The following is a 25,207-nucleotide window of genomic DNA, read 5'->3' as shown; positions in this document are numbered from 1 at the left end:
CAGATACTATAACAGACCATCAGACAGCATTTGTGAAAGGTTTTTTGTTTTGTCTTGGTTTTTAAGCAGACACTTTTCCCCTCAAACAGTGCTTTGTTGAAGCACCTCTTCAACAATTTTCGTTTCAGCCTCTCTAAGGTCTCTCTCTCATGAAAAACCTGGTGGTGGGGGAGGCTGGGGACAGTGCCACTCTAGCCCCACCCCTGAACCCTGCCTAAAGGGTGTTTTTTGACCATAAAGTCCATCTCCCAAGAGCGACTCCCGGTCCCCACCGGCATGCCTACACCACAGGATCTCTGCGGCTGCATGCAGGAGTGAAGAGAAGCCCAGAGGCAACAGACTCACTTGCCTCAGGGGGCCTGTAGAGCAGCAACAGGAAGGGAGATGAAGAGCAAAAGCCGACAGCCAAATGTCACGTGCCGTTGAAAGCGGCTGGTTGAGAGACCCTGACCGATTTGGAGACAAGGGCGGCTGGAGGTTATCATTAATAATCCTTTCACAGGTTGAACTGCAGAAATCCTATGACTTTTAATTCTTCTGTATGGATCTTGTTGACCAAGTGACTCTCCCCCCAAAAAGTCAACTTGGCTGGAGCTGAACAAAACAGGTTGGGCTTTCAGGGAGCGGCAGAAGTGCACCACTGTAAAGAAAAGCACTTGCTTTCCAACACAAGAAATTATCTTGTTATTACAATAATCGTAAATTAAGTGAAAATTCCATGAATCGCTCAGCCGTATAAGAGCTAGTGCAAAGGAAGAACCCAGATATTTCAACACAGATCTGGATTACACAACTGGCCTTGTTGGCAACTGTGCTCTTTTAGCTGGTCCATGTGTGCCACGCCAGTGAATGCAAAAACGAAAAGCTGGTTATAATAAAGCAAGAAGTCAAAGACAAGAAAACATAGCAACCCACACCCAGTATTTGTTTATTGGTTTAAATAAAAATCAGTCTGAAATGACACAATTTCTGACTGTCCACTACCATTACACTTCAGACAAAGCTCTGGCCTGTGGGCATGGTATGCGATCAAAGCCAATTGTAACATAAGCCATGAGCCACGCAACATGCCAACAGTTAGAATTTTTCTTTTGTTGAGGGGACATTACCATCAAAAATAAAAAATAATCCACTGTGTCTTCAGTTCCTCAGATGCTGAGAGTGCACTAAGACTCAATTGCATTTGCTACTGAAGCCAACAAAGAACATTTGGCGTGCTCCGCTCGTGGCAGAGACGTTTTAGAGTTAGCAGAAGCGGCTCTGGCAAGTAAATAAAAGGGGCAGCCTATAAGGCAGCTGCTAATCCTTTGAGGTTGAGCCAAACTAGCCGCAAGGTGGGCATTATGCAAATGTGTAACATAGTGACTTAGATAGGTCTCAAAAACAAAATAATATGGACACTTTAAAAACTCTGTGCATTAGCTGCCTAGCATTATTTACCAAAAGACTGAGAAACAGATCATATTTGTTTTAATGAATTTTCTCACAAAAATCACAACAAAAATAAAGCTTTAATGTCTCAATTTGCAACACAAATGTGACAGGATTTCCCGGCTCTTACTGTATTAAAAGACGCAACACTGCATCAGGATGTCGTAACAATAGCTATTTAATATCACACTTGTTAGTGTTCTCATGAGGTTAAAGGAAACTTTGAAACAATAGCAGAACTCCCCGGAGTCCTGAAGCCGAACCACATTTAGACAGTGAGTTGTAGTTGGCTTGATCAGCATCGCCGCTCATCGAATGAAAACACACACACACACACACACGATACACACACACCCCTCCAGCCACTTAAGACAACCGGAGCTCTTACTAATAGTTGCATCATTACCGAGGATTAATTAAACTAAGCACAACTTCAAGCCAAATCTTTTCTTGCACTTAAAGCCAGTGCATTACTGTCTCCAAAATTGGTTTCCACTAAGGCGTGAGCTACATACACACCATTTTCCAAATCAAATTCATTGCTTGGAGGGAGGTCACAGAGGCTACATAAGGAAAGGCATAAACAGCTTCTTTGTCTTTGTCAGATGTAGCGATTTACCACGGGGAGTCACGGGTTAATAACAAGTGTGAAACAGAGAGGCAGGGAGTCTGTGAGACTTGGAGCATATTTGAAGGCAGGTTGTGAAACAGGAGGGCTGCACCGTCTTTGATCAGAGAGCATAGGAGACAGCACCATGTCAACAGTTTACACACATCCATGTCAGCCGTCCCCTGTGGGCAAAGGATTGAAGCCACAGCATCTCTGATAGAGCAGAGCAGACAACACAGTCGGTGCTGGGCCTGAAGGAGACTGAGGAGAACCGTGCTGCAATTAAACAACATACTTCAATGCAGAAAGCACATGTGGAACACAGGTAGTCAAATAAGATATTTTATACCATATATTTTTGGCCTGCATCGCCCCACCGTGTGGAATCTCACAAAATAAAGGCTTCCAAACAACTACATAACAACAGTACACTGTGTAGCCTACAGAAACATTTTTCCCCCCTTTTTCATCGCCCCGAGGGCAATTAAATCATCTGCACCACCATTAAGCCCTACTATTTGTTCCATAATATCACACTCAACAACAAGCCAAGAACCCCTGAGAGCTCTTGAAAAACAGGAGCCTAACAACAACCACAGGAGCATTTAACTTGCATTAGTCATTGGGGACAGAGATAAAAATTCAATCTCATCACCAGCATTAGTATCAGGTATGTGAAGGATAGTCGGGCTAGCACATCTATGTCACCAAGAGGATTATTTGAGGATGGATTAAGCTATCAAATACATCCTGAGTTGCAATGTCTGTGTAATTTGGATAAACCGTGACAGAGCGCTGGTGTGTTTAATGAGGTAAATTCTATCATCTATGACTGAAATGCACAGCGAAACTATCTCAGCTTATTACTGTAAATTGCTTAATGCAGTCAATTAATAAACTGACAAATTCTCTGCACAGATAGTTTTTGTCCTTTGCCTGTTATCGAGGCAATTACACATCGTATGGAGAACCAAAAGTGCCAAAATAAAATAATAATCTTTTTTTTTAATCATTAATTTTCTCATATTAATTAAAATATCAGTGCATTAAAAACATGTTGAATTGTTTCACTATTTAATAAATTATTTCATGGTTCCTGTACAACATGAAATAATTTCAACTGTCACTGCAGCTCATCAGCAGACCCAGAAGACTATATAGCAAGTAAAGACAGACCATTCCCCGATAACGGTCTGATACAGTGGGTATCCCAGTGGTATAGACAAGTTTGAAATACTACTGTTTGTGTCATCAAATATACTTGGGATCTTTTTTTAAGGTCAGAATCTAGTGGCTTAATCTTTAAATATCTAAGCCTTTATTCAAAAGTGCTGCGTTTTCAAAGGTATCAGGTCTCATCAGCCTAACAGCCAGCTCGCCTCTCAGCTGACCAGGTGGTCAGACCTCATGATACCCACCAAGAAAAGCCTCCTCCTGGCACACTGTTTTCACAACCCAAACACTCACTCAGCTCTCAGTGGAGGGTGAACACGGGATATAATTCACTTCACCGGGGAATTATGCTTTCTGTGTCCGTGAGGGGCCATTCAGGGGCTGGTGTCATAAATTACATCATTAGACAGTTAGCGCGAGGGTCCGTGTGCCGGCCTGTTTTATGTGATCGCGCAGACTAATCTGCGGATAATTGACTTTACAGTGCAGCAATTATGCGCGATCCTCAGGCGGCACTGTTGCTGCAGATGTCGGACTATAATCGGAATGACTACTCGGCCTTCAGGTCTCCAGCCACAACAGAGTATAATCTAGGCTTTCAGATGACATCTAACAGGTGATGTATGGATTATTGCAGTGTTTTATTTATTCCACAATAATTACATTTGGCCGAGTTAATCATAATGTTTCTCCAGAGTGCTCTCAGTACATTATTTCATTAAGTTCAGATGTGTTATATTTGTTTATAACTGTTTACTTTCAATTAAAAAGTGAGAGTAAACATATTTTAAATACAAGGAGGAAAGAGTATTTTTCACCAGGAGCACAAACATCCGGACCAGGATGTTAACGCTGCATGTGGATATTCTGATGACAAGCCTGCTCCATAAATAATTATATTATCTCTTTTTATTATTTATTCAACTGTATTCTAAACACCAGCTGTCTGTTAAAGGTTTTTCTACTAGAGGTAAAATGAATAAATTGTTCTTTGTTTTTTTCTTCAATGAGCATTGAGTTATGTAAAAAAAAAAAGTTTTTAATGAATCTGCTGTTGATTAATCAGAAACACTGAATTTAACATACCAGTGTACTCCAGTCCAGTGTTTGACCTTTCAAAATAATTTCATATTAACCGGCCATTTATAGTTGAGCATTTTGCTAAAAGCTTTACAAAAACGTATATACATTTTAAAAGAACACAGGTAATTAGATCTCTTATGTGCCATTTTCACTGTAAAAATTAGTCAATAGTAAAAGAGGCAGTAAACTATGCAGTGAAGCCACGCTGATGTTATAAAAGGATGCTGCTGTGTTACTGTGAGCCGTCCTCAAATCTGGACCCCTGAGAGTGGTTGTCAAGTAGAAACTAGAAAGTATGCAAATACAAACTCTGTACTTGATATTGAGAAACTTAAATTAACTAAAAGGCATAGTGTCCACTTGATTCCCCGGCAAAGTCCCCTAACTTTGATAGCTGACCCATGAAATAGATTCATGAAGCAATGCAGCACAGCAGGCATAACATATATTTTTAAATATTGGAAATTCTTAATTTATGTAATTATTATTAGTATTACTTAAAAAAATGTTTTTATTAAAAATAAAATATCAATATTTTAATTGGTCAATGGTTCATTAAGCAATTTTATTTAATTAACAGCATATTTAATTATGAAATTATTTAATTTTGAGACTCTTAGCTATCCATAACAGAAAACCCTGCCAGATGATATTTAAAAACAAAATCCACACAAACCCAAGTCATGCAGTTTCATTTAGTGCTCAAAAAAATAGAAATAGACGACCAGGCCCGTTTTTCATGATGTGTTTTGGTTTCATCTAACGTAAAAATAAAGATCAAATGTACTTGTACTAGTACATGGAGAGCCTTCGGGTAGTCTATCATTTGTTTCGAACCTCAGTGGCAGCGTTTGGCTTTAAAATATAAACCTGTCAATATTCTATATTTTAGCCATTAAAGGCAAATCCCATAAAAACACCAAACCCTCTAAAGCACCGACTCTGTATGTTAGCATTTCAGGCTTTACCTGCTGAGAACAAACCAATTACACAAAACACCTCGGGTTTTTCAGCAAACTTGAGTCATTAACAGGAGGAAACAGCATATTATTCCAGAGCTATTTTCAGTCACAGATTTTGTTCGCTAATATTTACTCCAGCAGGACAGTGTATGCGGGTCTGACGTAAAATAAACTGCCCGTGTTCGTGGTAATAATGAGAATAAGTCACGAAACAACAACAGTGTGGCTTATTGATGTATTTTTAATTAGTTTTGACAAAACTATGCTGCAATATGCAACATCATGCTTTGAAAGCTGAGACTATATTTGCTAGTAGGATCAATTTAACACTGGCCTCTCCATGGGATTTCTTGAACATAAGAGAAACAAATGATCAGTCTTCAAGGGCTGCAGCGATTTAAGCACTCTCTTACCAACAACTTAACCTTAAAGGGACAGTTCATAACAAAAATTTAATTTACTTAATTTTCCCTGTAGCCTACGGTGCCATATATCCTGCTAAATCCTTTTACATCGAACAGTTTGGGAGCAGGTTATCAGGTGATGGGAAGAAAACAGCACTAGCTCGGTAGATTGTTTGAGTAACCAGGTCATTATTTCTGGAAAGCGATTGCTGCTGAGTTTTTACTGCTCCGAGCATCACGAGGCATTTAGTTCCTTTATATTCAAGAGAAATAATCTCTGCAGCTGATCTCTCCGAAGCTGGGGAACTTGCATTGTCACAATCTAAATGGATAACTAGCATCACAGGCTAGGGGGGAAAGATATGCATTTTATTATGGGGAGAATTGTTGCTTTAAAAACTGAGAAAGGCTTGTTCCAATCCCTGTAGCATCCCCGATGTTACCCTACCCTAATATGCCTGTTTATTTCAACGTAATTATCAAAGGAAAAACAACTTGGCTCACTTGCACCATTTCATTAACATAGTGTGTGTCTGCCTCACCATTTCACCAGGAGCTTTTTAAAGAAGGAAAGAAAAAGAAAAAGAAAAAGAGAGAGCGATAAGAAAAACACCTTTTGGCAACAATAACATCCCAGAAAAGTGCGCACTTTGAGCAAGGTATTTTGCATCACCGTCATAGCCCCTAATGGATGCGCCGATGTGTTTGAATGAAGTGGATACTGTCCAACGAGTGCGTCAGCACTGATCCATTTTTCATATTCTCCTCCACATTTGTCCTGCTTTAGATTCACACAGCGACATACAGACATTTTGACAGTAGTTGTTGTGGGAGAGGGAAGCTTCACTTCACCCGCCCCCATTTTCTCAGCCATCCCCCTAATTAGAGGGAGAGAGAATGCATATAATTAAATGTACTAATTAGACAAACTACAGCCTAAACAACTTTTACATTATTCTGCCTGAATTCAGACTCACGAGAAGCGAGCTGCGTTTTTACAGGCATCATGAGTGTCTAAAAGGCTAGACTCGCGCATGCAAAATCTCTATCTATATAAAAGGGAAATGTGTATTCTGAAGGAGACAGCTGCTGTCAAATGGAAGGACATCTGCTTTACTTTCTGTTTAACGGATATCTTTTCGCCAAACACACGTACATTTCAAATGGCTCTTTTTTTATTTGATATGCCAAGTACCTCAGTCTATCCGCAGCGCACGGTGCATAGTTCCACATCAAGCCACAGTGGTAAAAACAAGGTCGGCAATCTGACTGTGAAGCAGAGAAAAATAAGTGGAGTTTGATCTTGTGAGATCATGTGTTTCTCATTCCTCGGGAAGCGGTCACACCAAGACCTCGGGAACACGAGAACTGCCAAGATCAGCCAAAGATATGGCGCACGGGGAGCCAGGCCTTAGGGCTAAGACATCAAACTCAGAAATAATAAAACAACAAATATAATCCCAATGCAGATATTTAGAGCTACACAGCTAAAAGCAAATGAGCAGCTTCAGCAACAAGGACACCGACATCCTTGGGCAAGAGAAATGTAGTTGTAGTACAGTAAAATTAAGCCCATTAGTCTGGTGCTAAAATTGTTCCGCGACTGAAATTTCCAAAATTTCCCTTGACACCTCTTTTTTTTAATACATATTAGCATATCTGTTAACATGTCCAGATCCATCTAGCTTCGTGTTCATCATGTTAATTGACAGGAAGTGCAGCCGCACATTCAGTACATGGCTGTTTTGTCAATGCCACACAGAGTGCTGAAAGCCTAAAACGCGGCTCCACGCCGAGTTGGAGAGACGGGCAGAGATGGTGAAGAGACAAAAACTCGCAGCTCGCACGAGTATACGAATGCTATCAAAACACACACGACGGTGAGCATTGTGTGCATTATGGACCGCCTCCCAAACAGAAAACATTTTTTGTTTGTGTTTCATTAGGAAACCTGTACAACAAAGCAAGCTGAATAGGAGGAAGGGCAAAGGAGGCCTACTCGACTTTCTCATTATGCCACACTTGCTCTGCAGTCTTGTCTGTAAACTTCTCGGGCGAAAACTGGGTAAGGCCATCTCATTATAATCAAATCCAAACGTGTCACCCAGCCTCCCCGCTCGCAGTTTATGCGCATGCATTCCTAGCAGTTTTTCGCCAATTAGAAAGATATACTGTGAACATCTGTGTCACTTGCGTTTTAATATTATATAAGTTAGAGGTGATGAGGCCTGAGCAGTGCAGTGTGTCATGTGTTAAACCTTTTACCACAAGAAATAAGTGAGAAACGCAGTACATCAAATGTCAGACTTTGATAACGCATGTGGGCGAAAAGGTCTAGATGAAAGTCTCCAGTGTATTTAGGCTTCCTTGAAAATGGAAAAAAAAGGGGGGAAAAAGAACAAAGTACACATCCTGACATTTATTCTCTACTCATTAGATGCCGGTAAAGAATAGAACTGTTCTATTGTCTGACCAAAGCCGGCTCTTGCGAATTAAAATTGGACGGCTTCCTGTGGGGGATTCGGTGTTTAACATTGCCACTTACAACCAGGCTGAATCTACAAGGCAAATCTATAGGGCAAAGCTAGTACAGTGAATTAAGTGCATTAAGAAGCCAGAGTGTTCACTGATTGAGTGCATCAGGGCTTCTGATGAAAACCATTAACAAGATTAAAACAAATTCAGGCCTGCGACCTTTACTAGACCAGCTATAGCTTGTTCCTTTCACGGACTACAATAAAGCATCTTCAAATGTGCCTCCACACACAGTGGCAGGACTGGACATAACAGCTCTGACAGTGTCAAGAAAATTTACTGTGTAAAGTGAGTTTTCAATTTTCAATATGTGGCAATTGGATCACTTAAGTGCCAAGAGCTTATGAGGTCATTCCTCAGGACACAGTGTGCAGCCCTGCATGAATTGTCTAGTTATTGATTCTGAAATAAATTCAGCTGCCTCTGGTGGATGCATTACACTCCTCGCACATTACTGGTGTTCCTGAATGGTGATGCTTGATTACTGGTAATATAAATGGGTCCATCTAGGAGCATGACACCGACACCACCAGGCCAGATATTTGATCGCAGTGACTGTAGGACAACCTAGCATGAAAATGTATGTTGGCATAGCTTCACGAGGATGATTTAAAGACAAGCATCTACAAAACAATTGTCAATTTGAAAAATATTGCCCGAAATTCATTAAATAGTTTGGAACTAAATCAAATACCTGTAGAAATGTGCCTAGCACCGATGAAAAATACCCAACCTTCGAGTTGCTAGCCAAATGACTCAATGTTAACCATAAATAATAGCAACTGCATAGGGCCTTGCATCACTTCCAAACAGACTTTGTATGCCTGCCTGGGGCCATACAAGCAGTCAGACCTCCTCCTTCCCCCTTTAAATGCTTTTTGATGTTGGGCTCTAATCAATACTTGGAAGGCTGAATTTAGAAACGATAAATAAAACCATGAAGTGCAATGCACTTGATACATCTCCAACGCTCTCTCCAGTAGCCTCGCTAGTATGCAGTGTCGACTATTTGCAGTTCATTAGGTTTTTACCCCACCCTGCATGCGGTGTACAACAACCATCGTGCACTTCCTCAAATATTCAGTGTATCAGTCTGCTGCTGCGCTACAATGTATTCTTTATATAGTAAAATAATCCTAATGAAAAACTTTGGTTTGCTACAGCAGGAAGTGTGCATTAGCCCATTCACTGACGAGTCCATGCAGCCATTGAACAGCATTTCCAATTATAAGTTTTCTTACTTAAACTTCCTGCATGATAGGGTCAGACTTGTCCCGTAGATTTCGTGATGCATGCTTTGGTCACATTCATCTAATGTCACTTTGTAATGCGCTAATTTCCAAGAAATAACATGCTTTAGAAAATTTAATTTTTCCCTCACATTGAGACGTCCTCAGTTCTCTGTTCCCATTGTTACCATTTAACTGCAAAACTGCAGTGCTTGTTTCCAGTAATTACAAACTGATTGATTTTGGCTTTGAAATTAAATTTTTTAAATTTCTAAGATAATTTCAGAAAAATCAAAATAAAAAGATACCCTTAGAACTACCTGTAGTTTTATTGGGAATGGCAATAAAGCTAATGAATTCTAAAGTGGCCCCTTACTGGCTCAGCATCCAAAGCAGTTTATTTTTTATCCGCGATCTTAAATCTTAAATTTAAAGCATAACAGGTCCAAACAATATATAAATGCTGATTAACTTGGGAGGTATTACACAGGAATCCGAGTGGCATGCTGCAATAGGGTGGCCGCTAATTAGCCAAAAGGGATTACAAGACTGTTAAAGCACCAGTCATCTATGCCAACATATCAATCATGACAAATGAGGACATCTGCTCATAACAGCTCCTCGACATTCACTCTTTTTTTTTTGGCCTTGTTTTCATATACACCAGCTTGGTGATTTTGGTGCCTAATCATTGGCACTTTTCTGTTTATTCAATGTTAGTCTATCAAAAGACCGCCATAGACTTTTTACAGCAGACTCACTAAAACCAACATGGCACGGATGTAATCTACATGTAGAAAAAGCTATTTAAGGCTGATAAACAAGAGATTCAGAGCACAAAAGAGCAGGCAAAAACAAACAGCATTCAATTGAGAGGTACTTGGCTGTGACTCAAGGTAATGATTCTAATCAAACAGCATTAGAGCCAGCTCGCACAGGCATTTAGTTGCAGTTCTTATGACCGAATGATATGGTCCAGAAAGTGGCTGCATGTGCCAAATTCCAAGTTGACATCTTTAGATTATGTTAAGATATATTTCATCAGCATCCCTTAAGCACGAATGACAACCATCCCAGTATATTTATAAAGCTGGAAACTGGGCAGTGTTTGCCATCATCTCTCTAAATATTGTCATAATAATTTCCATCTATTGACAAATTTATGAAGCAACTAATTGCTGCTCCACCACCACTACACTGCTACCCTTCAAATATGGTGGTGGAGTTCAGCAAAATGGTGAGCCTTGCAAGTAGTAAGCTGAATACCCCCTAAGTGCCATCATGCTTATTGGAAAAAGTACTTTAGTCAGTCTATTCAGAGAATATTCACATGCTTAAATACATGATTAACCTTTTATCTCAAAGCGGCAACTTCCACTTTAACAAGAAGACACTCAGTAATGTTACTGGTACCATAAGGCCTATTCAAAGCATTTAATTCTAAACATTACAGCAACACAGATGATTGTCTTGAGATCTGAGAGGCTGAAGCAGCAGAGTGGTTGCTAGCTCCCACCTGCTTGACGCTGGCTGTTAAGTGTGGGGACAGATGATCTCTGCAATCCCTGAGTGATTAGTGGTTACCTTGGGATGGATCTGCTCTGCTTCAGTAAACACGTGTGTTGTTAGGCTTAGATTAGCTGTGACAATAACACGGAGCAGCTATCACACTTTCAGTTTATGCCGGTGTTTGACAGATATGCGGACACACGAGAATTTGTGCGACAGCGCAGCTCAAACTATCCAGGGATCAAACAGAAGGACTTTTTTTTTTCCTCCTTTTTTGGTTTTGATAAATGTTCGATAAATTCAGCTGTTTACTGTGTTGTCATAAAATTTCACTGTCTGGTGAATATGAGAGTTGTCTTTGTTGAGGAAGCATAAAACAATATCTTTCTGAAATATGGAAATGTCAAACGTAAAGGCCACGGTATTCAAATCCCTAGTTAATTAGGGTCCTACTACCAGGAGTGTTTGTGTTGAAGTACAGAAACATTTGCATTCCCCAAAGGGAAGCGTGTCAACAGGATCGATAGCGTAGACTCTAAACTCCTGGTCTGACTTAAAAAAGCCTCCAACTCAGCAGATCTTCTCCCCAGGAATCCCCTGAAATTAACCAACACCAAATTTTCCCCACTAGCAGCCTATGGTACTTATTTACAATATCCATTTTGTGAATGAGTGAAACATCCAAAAGCAGGCCATGAATAATGATATATTATGTACCTAAAAGTGGCTTAGGACCACCACAGTAGAAGATGGTTAAAAACCCAATTACCCTGAACCTTTTACCTGTTGGTTTCTGGCTGAAAAGAACATCGATCTCATTCTCAACCCAAAGGAAAGAGCCTTGGGACTCATCTGTTAAGGTGTTAACTTAAGGAGTTTAATCATCATTACAACAATGGCGATTGTCTGCCCAAAAAGATTTGGGTCAGATGAAAGCACAAGGGGCGCCGAGCCAGCTCAAACTCCTTAAACAAATAGGTTTCCGGGAGTCAACATTGTAAAAACGGGGCAAAATAAACAATACCAAAATTTTACGTCATAAATCAAGAATGCCCACAATTACGTGTAACAGTTTGTGTTGCCTCTAATGGCATCGTTTTCATTAAGTCATTTACTTATGGCTTTGATTTTTGTAGTCGTGGTGCTCCATAAAAGCAATCATGAAAATGAAGGCATATATATATATATATATATATATATATATATATATATATATATATATATATATATATATATATATATATATATATATATATATATATATATATGATGGCTATATAATACAATCAGACTAACGTGGCACCATGTCAAGCTTACCGTATGTTAATGTTCATTTGCTCTTCCATTCAAATAAAACACTTTCCCATCTCGTTGAAGGTCAAAGGCTGAATGATGCGTACAATTTCATACACAAGTCCTGCCGTGACCTAAATTTGAACTAGCAAAAAAAGAAAAGAAAAATGTCGCGCTGGCTTTCTATAGTTGCTCACGATAACAAGAATATAATTTATGTAAAGGTTAAAATGTAATTCATCACACACACACACACACACACACCTTGACTCTCATTCAACAAGCTTATTTTGCATTCTGCCAAGCACTCTGAGCTTGATAAAACATGCACCGCCTAATCCTATATCTTCAGTGATTGTCGCCATAATTCATGACAGGGAAAATGAGCCTCGTGGAGGAGATAGCCTACTTTTGAATTTGTTTTTTCCTCGCCTCAGAAAAAGACAATCTTGAATGTAACCCACATTTTAAAAAAATAATAATAAAAAAAAAAAAAAGAGCAGAGAAACACACCAAGTGTGCACAAAGGAAATACATATGGTCTGTTGACACACAACACTAAGCAGCACAAAAAAAAAGCCCCATTGTTTCCATTCTCCACAGGGCAACACTGACAGACAGTTCAGCTGTAAGTAAAGCCGACACGGTATCACGTCGAGGCAAGATTTTTATTTATTTTTTTTAAAGGGGAAAGAGGACACGGCGACGGAAGGACACAGGACATTTATTGATATAGCCAAGTCCTCCAGTGCAGCAGTAGATGTCCTTCGGTGAGAGTGCGTTATTGCCTGGACATTAATCACTATTGTCATGAAGCACAGGAAATAAGTACACGAGTTTCCCCGGCAGCATTTTCCCCCCTTTCTTTTAAACCCGCCTGGTCCGTTCCAGTGCGCGTGTGTGTATGCGTGCATATGTGTATGCGCGTGCATCGTCGGGTGTTGCTAGGACAAATGAAATGATTTGGAGTGAAGTGGCCGTGAGTCATTCTAAATGATTAAAATGCTACTGTGACCAGCTCCGAGTATCTTGGCTGAAAGAGTGAGGGAAGTCAACCATACACGCACCAAGTAATGAAGTGATGACTGATTGCCTTGATTAACATAAGTTACACAAATAAACAGTTTAATCACCATTAATATCAAATTACAGTAATTATCTTATAAAATAAACACTCTTCCCAGAACGTTGAGCTCATATTGAAATTCTCCACTTCAATATTAATTCCTGCAATTTCAGGCAGGGCAATCTCACCCTCAATGTCAATGGAAGCCAGTGAGCTCAAATACACAAGGCCTTTCCGCTGTGTTTTTACACCAGATCAGTCTCTGCCAGACAGAAAATGTTGCCTATATTTATAAGAAACAATTAAATTCATACTTAATGACGCTTCTCTTTTCTTATTAATTTTCCTCCGGTTTTTGTGGGAGGAGAAGGAACGCTGCAGTCACACTTCCAATTAAAGGAGTGGAAGTAATAAATAGAAGTAAAACAGTCACAAATTGTCTCCAGCCACATCAATTTTAAATGAGCTGCAAATGTGTCTTCAATACGCCTGTAAAACAAAAGGAAATCCCAAAGCAACTGACAACAATATTGGAAATGCAGTTGCTAAGAACAGAGTGCTCGATGATGCTCCATTTCTGAACCTTACATTAAGCACTACAGAGACATAAAAGAGCCGTGGCACAACTGCAAATCGATGAAGCTGTATCGAGTGGACAAGAGTTGGCCTTGGCACTCAGATCTACAGTCAGACACTTTATTAGGTACACCTTTCTAGAAACGGGTTGCACGCCCTTTTGCCTTCAGAACTGCCTCAATTCTTCATGGCACAGATTCAACGATGTGCTTGGAAACATTCCTCGGAGATTTTGGCCCACATTCATGTGATAGCATCACAGAGTTGCTGCACATTTGTCGGCTGCACATTCACGATGCAAATCTCCTGCTTCACCACATCCCAAAGGTGCTCTATTGGATTCGGATCTGGTGACTGTGGAGGCCATTAGAATACAGTGAACTCATTGTCATGTTCAAGAAACTAGTCTGAGACAATACCGGCTTTGTTACATGGCGTGCTAGAAGCAGCCATCACAAGATGGGCATAAAAGGATGGACATTGTCACCAATACAACTTAGGTAGGGCTGTGCTATTTAAATGATGCTCAGCTGGTACTAAAGTGGCCAAAGTGTGCCAGAAAAATATCCCTCACAGCACCAGAAGCTTGAACCGTTGATACAAATCCATAACGGTTCAGGTTTTTATGCTGTTTAGATTAAATTCTGACTCTACACATTTAAATGTTGCAGCACTAACAGACCTGTCAGACCCATTCCTCTATTCTTCACTGTTGTAACACATCCTTCCTGCCCTTAGCTGACCGGGACAGCACCCAGTGTGGTCTTCTGCTGGTGTAGCCCAACTACATCAAGATTCGATTTGCTGTGCATTCAGAGATGCTCTGCAGTGTGGCAATTCTCCTCTGAGTTTTAGCTAACTAACATCAAACAATGGTATACCAAGTCGTGACTAAAGGATTTCTTTTTCAAAAAACAGCAAATGTATATGGCACTTGTTAAACAGAGCAATGAAGACTGTGAACTAAAAACAGTGTTATTTAAAGGGTTAGCGAATTTGGTCCAGTTGAAATAATGATCTGCTACCTGGTGGCTATCATATTTATATTAGCCTGAGAAAAACACAGGATGAGGATTAATACAGTCTCAACGAAAGTACACGTGGATTCCTGATTGACAGAGACAATTAATGAAAGAATAAAATGAAAAATTCAGACAAGAAAACTAAGATGACCCCATTCACAACACAAGGTTAGTCATTAATACGATGCTGCATGGTTTGGATTACTTGCTATATAAAAGTTCTGATCCTAAGCTTAATGTCATCTTAGTTTGGCGAGAGAGTGATTCTTTCCTAAAGGTTAAAAGGAAAACGTGTGCGCATGGGACACTGAGAGAACACAGGCTGTGGTGTACACCCTGTGTTTTTAAAAAATTTAGCTTAAAGACATGCTGTGCATGAAGAGTGCTAATAAAAAGCTGTAGAGGCTGAGAATGACAACTGAGTAGTTTTAGAGGGCTCGTGTCTACTCAAAACACAAGAGACAAAGCACTGCAGCACACTTTAAAAAAAAAAAAAAATCCAACATTAAAAAGCCTCCTCCAACTCAGAAGCAGCTTGGACCCAGAAACGAGGTCAATAAGTCATCACTTAATGAGCAGATTCCACAGATTGACAGCTGGTAGTTAATCAACAATAACGTCCCTAAAAAAGGCAGGGAAGAGAAACACCCCAGCTACCAGGAACGCAGATAATGCGGGCTTTGAAACCCACATTATCTTTTTATTAAACAAACCAGTTTACTTAATAAACCATAAGTAAGGAAACACATTCAACATGTTTGATTAAACAATGTGTAGGGGGGGAGCTCTAAATGTAAACATGTCTTTTGCTTGCTCGTTCTTTGAGAAGAAGCAAAGCTTTTCTGCTTCAGAATGCACACAGTGTGTTAGTGCTGGTACTTTTCCACAGGAGAAAGCACACTTTAACATAAAAATGTTGGTAATCTGTGAGCACTGATAGTTTAGTATTTGCAAACCTTCTACAATCTCAGAGTGATTGCAGTCAGTCCAAGTGAGATGGCAACTGTTTGTAGAAATATCGTCTCCTTTCAGGCGACCTGGTCGACCAGCTTGCAATCAAAAGTGGTTGTGAGTGTGCAACATCAACAAACTCTGGACAACCATTATAGTCCTCACAATTTTCAAGTGGTCAGAGAACGGGAAATATTTTTAACTTAATACAATCACCATCCAACCATTTATTATTTTTATTTTTACTTTTTTTGTAGATGCAACAAGGATGCTGTCCTCCTAGTTTTACTCATAGGACTGAGTCATTAGCTTCCTCTGAATAGCTTTGTCAAGATTAGCGTGTCCAGTGTTGGATGGGTTTTTTTTGGATTGAGCCAATTTAACATAAACCTAGTTACATGTGTGCATCAGGACAGGGTCACCCCAGCTTAAAATGCACAAGCACCAGGTGGTGATTAAACACTTCAGCATGACTGCTCAGCATATAGTTATGGTAATGAGCCTGGAGTACCTTACAAAAAAAAAAAAAACAACATGGTTGAAATAGTTTTCATGCCAGTCCTTGGTGTGGGCTTTTTTTTTGTTTGTTTGTTTGTTTTTTTGGTACAAGGACAAAACCTCTTTGGTGGGTGCTTGTATGTTTTTGTTGTTGCTGTTTTCCTATGCAGGAAAAACCCTGGATAATCTTAGGCCTGTTTGGTGCTTCTCTGGCACTGACAGCTACAGCGCTTGTCACTGTGGTTATTCTTCACTAGCTCAGTTGGCCTCTCCCTACCGGCCCTCTCCCTGCCTACACTTTCATAACCAGTGTGAGCACACTGACACAATGACACACGAAACAGTGCATTTAGCTGTTACTGTGTTCAAAAGATGAAGCGGTCAATAGCCATTTAAGTTTAAAAGGAAAAAAAAAGGTGTACAATAAGAAGTAGAATGAGAGAGAGAGAGGAGGATGTAGAAATCGAAAGGGAGGCCTGACTTATAAAATTTGGGGGTTTATAAAACTGACCGGGTGCAGGGGCTGGCAGCAAGACACCCCTGAGCCACTGAAGAAGAAAATAATCACAAGTGGTAGCAAAGTAGTTGCGAAGCAGTGTGCAAGTGGAATGCCATGTGTCTATACATACTGCCTGTCCATTGCAGGCAACTCTAAATTTTTAACAATGAGCTGACACACTCTCGTGAGGTGAAACGGGAAGCAAGAAGTACATCCTCTCACACTGAGCTGAAACACACCATGGACTCCACACTGCCATTTTGCTCTTGTCTTCACTTTCTTCTCTTATAAATCTGAGGAGTTTCAGTTTCAAAGGGAGGGATTCAAATGCACTACTATGCAGGCTCACGGGACCAGCTGCCAAAACATGGAACCAAAAACCTCAGGCTACAACTGCACCTTTACATAAAATCTCACTTTTAAATGGCTCAAAACACCGAGCTCCACCCAATCCCTCTCAATGGTTACTAAAGTACACGCTTCGTTTTATATGCATCTAAATGTAACAATTTATATAATAGAAAATGACCAATTTTGCCCGCCAGTGCTCGTGGCACTGAAACCTAGCCCAGAGATTAAAGTGCTTCGCAAATATCAAGTCCTGAGTCACTGTCAGTCTTTACATCAGTGAAAAATTAGACCAATTAGGACAGCACATAAGGCTGACTAACCACACTGCACCAAATGAAATCACGCGCAGGGGCGACTCACTGAAAGTTGGCAGCACCAGTGCTAGGACGGGGAAAGTTCATCTTGCACCCTGATTGGATTTTCAGCATTTCTTGGAATTATTTTCACATATGAGAATATGATGGAGTGCCTTTCAATTTCATTTCACAATGACTATTCCAGGCGCACAGAAAACATATGTCTGGTATTTTCAGTACATGACCAAACGCTTCTAAAATAGAAAACAGAACAGAACCGAAATAGAACAGAGAACAGGCACAAGATCTGTGTGTGCAATATTAGCACTAAAACTGAAAAGTATATATAATATATTCATGCATAAGAAATGTTCATCTTAAAACTGACACGATTCCTCAAATGTTTGTGAAAGTCAGTCTCATTTGTCCTCACATCCCTTTAAAGTAACAGCTTCTTTTAAAAAAAAAATGTAAATGTCCTTTAAATGTCCTGCATTTAACATAATTGTCCTATTACTCCAACTGTGCTGCCGCATAAACAAAACTGACTCTTAATAGCAAGTACAAATTCTACATGAAACTGTGGAATAATAAAAAGGTAGCTCATTTCACAGGTAAATGAGGAACATTTTTCACAGATGATCAGTTAGAGGTTACACGCTGGGGTGCTTTCTGCACACCACAATGGTTGCCGGTTGCTAAGTTGGCTCCCTCGTAGTTCAAACAATCACGGTTCAAATACTTTTACCAACAATACTGCGTTCTTGTTTTAAGGTCCCCCCCCCAAAACTCTAATTAGAATGACAGATAAGCTAGTCATTAAATTTAAAAGCAATAAGCAAAGGATGAGCATCACTAGCAAAGGGATAAACAGCGAGTTATCTGCACACTGCACACAAGTGAAAAGTGATTACAGTTGCAATGTTTCCCCATCGGAGCATTTAGTGGGTGGCACAGGCAGCTGGTGGAGAGACAACAGATAACACTGCGCTGAGCCCATCAAAGATTGAGAATGAGCATATGTTACTGATGCTATTTAAAAACCACGAGAGTCCGTTTTGAGACGCGGTGTCAGTACTGTACATATTGAACCAGCTAGCCAGAAAAAAAAATATTAAAAATACTGAGGACCTTGATGATAATGATGCTGTTGCCAGCTTCAGTGATGTCCAGACAGCTGGCATCCTGCTGGCCCAGCGGTATATCAGGACCTCATTAATTAGATTAATAATTTGTTTGCTCGGTACTATTCTATTTGCAGCAGGCAACAATGATGTTATTTGAAAAGGGTCATTTTTACAATTCAATACCTTTGAAAACATCCATTAAGCCGCACATGGTTATTTTTTAAATCTTTTAACCCTTTAAGACCTACCATAGAACCAAGTTCGCCAGAGCTTATATTATATTTTTACATGCTGTGGAGCCATTTTTGGGAGCATTTCAAGTTGCTATACATCAATACAACCATTATAGCCCAAACTTTAATAATATGTCTGCATTAGGTGCATAGTAATTACATAAATTGCAAAAAAGTGCAATAAACTACAAAAAAATTGAAAATCATTTTTGTTTTTTTAACATATATTTCTAGTTAGAGAAATTTAAGAGGCTTATCCCTCAAAACTGTAAATACAAAAAAGTTACACAAACTAGTTTCCCACCACAGGAAATTTATTTTGAGTGTCTTCATAGTTTTATTTTTGAAATACACCAATTTTTATATACTGCAGGAAAAACGAAAATAAATATTATAGTGCAAATTTGCAAAATAACAGCATATGCATCAAAATAAACTATTTCCAGCAGTGCAATATGAGTCTTAAGCATCCCAGAAACGACACAGAAAGTCATAAAGTCAAACATAACTTTTTAAAACACATAACAAGTAAAACACAAGCTCATAAGGCCCCGATCGTAAAAAACTACATTTCCGCAAAATGACGTCACTTCCGGTTTCGGGCAGGTCATGCGGTCATGTGATAGTTCGCGCTGATGGACGTAGGAAGTGTTACAAACAGCTGATGGATCGGCGAAGCGTGTTTCTGGAATATCATGTTTTTGTTGCTGCAAGTGATTTTTATGCAGTTTTTGCAAAGCTATATGTGGAAGGAAACTGTGACCTAGGACAAGCTGATGGCATAAGAAGTAAGTACAACTCCTCCAGTTTCATATGCAAAAAAAATTATTGCGCTAGCTTACTTGGTTTCAGAGCTACCGGGATTTAAAAATAGTTACGCAAAACAGAGCGTGCCCGCTCCGATCGGCTGTAAAGGGTTAAAAGGTCCTTTCTCCTCTCCCCCCCTGTGTAACCAATTATTCCACAGCTGCATCGCAAGGCTGTATTACACACATATTTAAGTGAATTTCTATAATTACCAGTGAGCAATTCCTATGATGGATGCAGAGGTGCAAGTCCAACCACACACCATACAGTTTCTTTTTTTAAAAACACAATAGTAAATAATCTTCTTATAAGTCTTTATATACACCGTTTTACTGAAGAGAATTACATTTTGGGTGGAGGTGGAATCATGGTGCTTGCATTAGTGAGAAAAGACATGCATAACTGCCTTTGTATCCAAAGAAGAAAAAAACCCGCATAGGTTATCATGAAAATAAATCGGCCCTGACAGCCATTTGTTTAAATCTTGTATCCTTTTTTTTTTTTTAAGCAAATAGTTTCTCTTAACCTTTTAAAATTCATACTTTCACGTTAACTTCGGCAGTAACGTCTTTGTAAACCAGCCTAAGAATAGCAGAAGAACACAGATGAGAGAAACTGGAGGACTTATCCTCCCCCAACTTCAGGTGGTTTCTCAGTAAGCCGGTGCGGTCTTAATGCCGTCTTTTGAAACAACAGTGTTGTCACGACACAGGAACTGATATTCAAAGCCATTTGTAAAACCACGGGGCTGACGATGGCAAAGGACTTTTGAATTTCAATGAATGATATATACATAAAGATGTAGAGGCCGGTGAGTAAGGGAGAGGAGGTGGGACCGTGTGGACACTATGGTGTATGTGTCAACTCCCTGTTGGAGGGAGAAGAGAGGAAGAAAGTGCAGCTGGTACCGGTGTATGGCTATTGCCAAAACACAAGAAACCGTTTTAACTATTTAGAAATGATGTATCCTGATGGCATTCCATATTCAAGACACTGAAAATTGGGGCCTTTTTAGCCTACTACTTAATAAAACAGCTAACTGAGCACATGAGGATATGGAAGTGTGGAACTGAAGGATCTTGGGGCAAGAGAGAGGGGGGGGCAGCGAGGAACCATTCTCAAGTGTTACATCACTGCTACTTTTCTATAGAGGGTGATTGGTGCCACAGGAGCGGATCCATTAAACAGTTACAGACACTAATATGCTTGTACAGCGAAGCCATTTCCATGCACGCACAGCAGCTTTGACCTTTGACATCGCCAAGGGAGCCGAATGCAAATGTCCAAATCATTAAATGGTTTTTACCCTGCCAGTTTAAAGAATTTCCATAAATCGTTGGTTGTCATGTGTCCTGCCTCAAGTATGCTCTATCCTTGACAAAAATCAAACTGTGCATTTTCCACTACTGGGAATAAATCTGATGTAGAGAACGTCCTTTTGAGTGTTACATATATTTAAAAGTTCACACCTGTCCCTGATTTTTCCACATTTTCTGGAGGACATATGTGTAAACAGCTTAAGTATTACAGCACAGATGATGGTGGAATCTATAAAAAATGTGTCTGTTTATGGGTTTTTAAATCTCTGAATAGCTGTTTACGAACCACATCTGTAAAGACAGAACAGGGATGTCACCAGAACCGATACTCACAACATCTTTCAATAATTCTGAAAAGGCAACGCTACTCATTGGTTTTGTTTTGGGGTTGTTTTTTTTAACGTAACGTAGGTACCAAGGCTGCAATTCTTCTGGAACTGATGGGGGCAGAATCCACCTACAACTGTTCTAACCCATTGTTTCATACTGAAGAAGAAGAAGGAGACACCCCCAGCCCAACAAGCACACCAAAAACCACCTGTGAAAGATGGCAACTAGTGTGCTCTACCTCTAGCTAGTTTGCTGATAAGAAAGGCAGTATCCATGTTTGTGTAGCGATCCTGAAATGTTCGAGGCTGATGGCATTGCCGTTGTGAAATCTGCCACATTTCATAAGACTGAACTGTTTGCAATGGCTAACATTAAAGAAATGCTTAAGCTAATGTAACTATTGTTGTAACTCATTGTGATGCTACTAGGCTACCCAGCAACGATCCTTAAATTTCAGTCTGTATCCCATCAAATAAAATATAATGTAAATATTTTTAAAATAAACAGTCTTTGACCACCATCTTATTGATTTGAAATGATTTTAAAATAAAGGAGTTAATATTTAATGACAAGGGATATTCATTTTGTTTGTCTCTTTTTTTTGTCCATGGTATCAAATTGGGCAATGAGAATCATATAACTCCACTAGCACTAAAAACTACATTTCGGATATATGACACCTAGTACTGTGTCTTTAAATACCTTTAAGTATGGGAATAAAAGGGTAACAATGCTCACAATATCATACAGTAGAAAAATTATCCAATTATCCTCATGATGAAAGCTGAGTAACTGAAGAAAAAAAAAACATTTGAAAGGGGAAAAAAGGGGAATGGTGTTCATTTATGTGGTTAGTCATGCAATACTATTGAGTTAACCTTATTAACATGCCAATTAGCCGATTCGTTTGCCCCGCTAGCTGCCACTATCTGGTGAATTTCGTTCACTTTACATTTATCCACTTGTTAATGCACTAACAACAGAAGTGATGAAGAAGAGACGCTCATAAATCAAATTGCCAGGAAACTGAAATGTTGGTGTCAGCTTACAGATGCATTCGTTGTCCAATACCTACTTCTAGTCCAATCCGTTCATTTATGAGCAGCTGTCTTGGCATATGTTGGCTTACAGGTGCCAAACAATTGCAATGCACCACTCCCAGAGATACAGCTGTTGTTAAGAAACATATTTTCATGTTGCAGTTTGACCACTGAAAAATCTGATTTTAGTTAACCCCCTACCCATCACAATTTAATGGAGCGTAATAAAAAATTAAAACATAAGACGTGTTTAAAACTTACATCAGCTGTTTTAACTGTAAAATCCACGTCACTCTTGGCCTGGTATACAACACAGATATCATCCTTACCCTATCAATAAATCTGAGGGGCCATGAAGCACAAAGGAAAAAAAAACCTTCAATATCTTAAAGTGTGTCATTCCACTGATTGTTTTGATCCATCTTAAAGGGGATATAAATCAAAACCTAATCACAATCCCTTTGACATTTGACCTCAAACCCAGCATTAGCCTTCACTCCGGCCTCCTCTGTGATTCCTGAATCTAAATGAAGTCCAACCTCCCCCCAACCACAAAGAGCACTTCGAGTGGGAAAACAACATTTAAAAAAGGGACACAGGCTTCACCACAAGACCCAGTGTTGCACCACACTCAGCAACCTATGACATTTTGTCATTTTTCCCACATTTAATAAAACATACTGAACGGGTGGCTGAAACAGCTGTGGCAACGGATACAACCCCTTAAACGCTCAAAAACGTCAATATTTAGTCATCCCTGTCTCTTTTCCTTTTGTTTTTGCACAGGACAAGCAGCCTACAGTCCAGACCTGCATTCGTACTCCAGTGGCATTAATCGCCTCTCATACATGCACATCCATCCACGAACCAACAGCGCTAACTATCGTCCTCATCCTCGCCTCTACCTACGCACATGACAGCGAGGAAACGCACATAATATACCGCCACATAAACTAAAAGCACAACTACTGTGCGTCTGTAAAATAACTTATTAACCCCGCGATAAAACTGCAGGGCACCCGGATAAATCAATCTTCGTAACCCAACGTTAGAAGGGGGAAAAAAACACCAACGTGGAAACACCGGGCATAAAGTATAGCCACAGGAGTGCCTCCAGGAATGTTATTGTGCATTTCCATACATTCATATACCCCGAATCGCTCTGTGCGACTAGCCAGCTAACGAGGGAGAAGGGTCAAACGGCAGCTCGGAGACTAGAACCGGCTCTGCTTGAGTGTTCAGTGTGGCGTTAACGCAGGGATACTTTGCGCCATAGTCTCGCTGCTTAATCAATAACATGCACACAAATCACGCAGGCTAAACGTCTCGGCGGCTGGACGTTGAACTCGGCTCGGCCCTGAAACCGTTAAGCTAAACGTTACCCTTCATCTCCACAAGCAAAACCTTTATCCGTTTACCCTTGAAAATATAAGGGGAGGGGGTAAAAAAAAGAAAAGGGGGAGCTAAACTAACACTGTAGCGCGAGGCACCGGAGGAGTTGGGCTGAATAAAAATGATAGCTAACGCGTGTGTTTGCGAGTACTTACCAGGCTGACAGTCTTTGTGTTTGGGCAAGGTTAAAAACATTAAGGATAAAATCCACCAGTAACTCGGTTCCCGTATTCTCCGCATGTTAGTCTACTCATCGAGAGCAGCAAGAAGGCAACGGGTGACAAAGTTTGTCTTTTTCTTCTTCTTTAAAAAAAAGAGAACAACCAGAGAAAGCGAGAGAGAGACAGAAATCACTCACACGCACACCACCTAAGCTAAAACGAAGTTGGCACAGTGGCCACGAAGGCAGAGCATCAAAGTAATGGTTGGCGGTCAGGACACAGTCACTGCTTTTTCTTCCTCCCCCCTTTTTTCCTTTTTTAAAAAGACAAAATTTTTCGCCTCCGGTCTGAGCACAGGCTGCTCTTAGCTTCGAGGAATACAACGTTACGCACGCTATGGGTGTGCAAAAACAGTTCAAAATCTGTTGTTGGACTCCTCCGTGTGTGCAGCTGCGGGCTTCCAGATAGCGACATTCCCGAAGTGTAGCGAGGTCAATCGGCGATCAATCGCGGTATTTAACTACAGGAGGAAGAAGCAAGGGGGGAGAGAAAAAAAAGTGATCGAATAATATTGACTACATGCGGTCATTATTAAGTGATTATCCGCGGCGTCAGCGAGACGAAGCCCGAAGCAGAAAAGTGGTGCTGGAAATGTCCCATTCTTCCATCCAGGAAGTAGACTAGCGGTCAGGCGTGCACGGATATGTGGCTACTGGTCTGGTCCCATCCTACCGGACAGGCTGCGTGTGTGCAAAAGAGAGCGAGAGAGGGAGAGGGAGTCTGCACGGGGCGGGAGCTGAGAAGGGAGAGGAGAAGACGCGGGGGGGAGGCGGTTCTTGGATTTGCTGAATGCAAAATGACTTCTAACGGACCCAGAAGCTGGTTTCTGTCTAGGGTGGCTGTGATAAGAAAGACTTCAGAAATCGAGAGCTTATGTCCACCATCCACGCGACACTCCACTGCCTCTTATTAAAAAAAAAACAAACGTGTTTCATCAAAACATGTTGCATCAAACAGAAATGTTGTTAGATATCTATCTGAAGCGCGGAGGCGGAAAACATAATAGCCAACCGGCTAATTCCACTGATTGCACCCCACCAATGCTGTCCTCTCGCAGTTTCGTTGCTTCCTCTCAGGTCCTATTATTAAAATGACCCCTCTGTGGCCGCGCAGTGAGGGCCCCCTTGCCTCCTGCTGGCAGAACTGTGAATGGAATACTTTAGCAGCAATCATCACCTGGAATATCCTCTTGTGCAAGTGTGTACTGATTGGAGAATTATGCATCCACTGGTGATACTCCCTTAGGTAAA

At 40.4% G+C, this 25,207-nt stretch overlaps 1 protein-coding gene across 1 annotated transcript in view; it reads right to left on the bottom strand.

Moving 5' to 3' along the window:
- Positions 1-24,658, bottom strand: part of ca16b (carbonic anhydrase XVI b) — a 110,033-nt gene extending 85,375 nt beyond the window's left edge. Inside the window, exon 1 of the mRNA XM_080891799.1 lies at positions 23,892-24,658. Coding sequence (XP_080747925.1) covers positions 23,892-23,976 — 85 coding nt within the window. The 5' untranslated portion in view covers positions 23,977-24,658. The remainder of the gene's footprint in view (positions 1-23,891) is intronic.
- Between the last annotated feature and the right edge of the window lie 549 nt (positions 24,659-25,207).

Source organism: Rhamphochromis sp. 'chilingali' (genome assembly GCF_963969265.1).
Source record: "Rhamphochromis sp. 'chilingali' genome assembly, chromosome: 9".
NCBI lineage: Eukaryota > Metazoa > Chordata > Actinopteri > Cichliformes > Cichlidae > Rhamphochromis > Rhamphochromis sp. 'chilingali'.
This window is presented reverse-complemented; position numbering and strand designations above follow the sequence as displayed.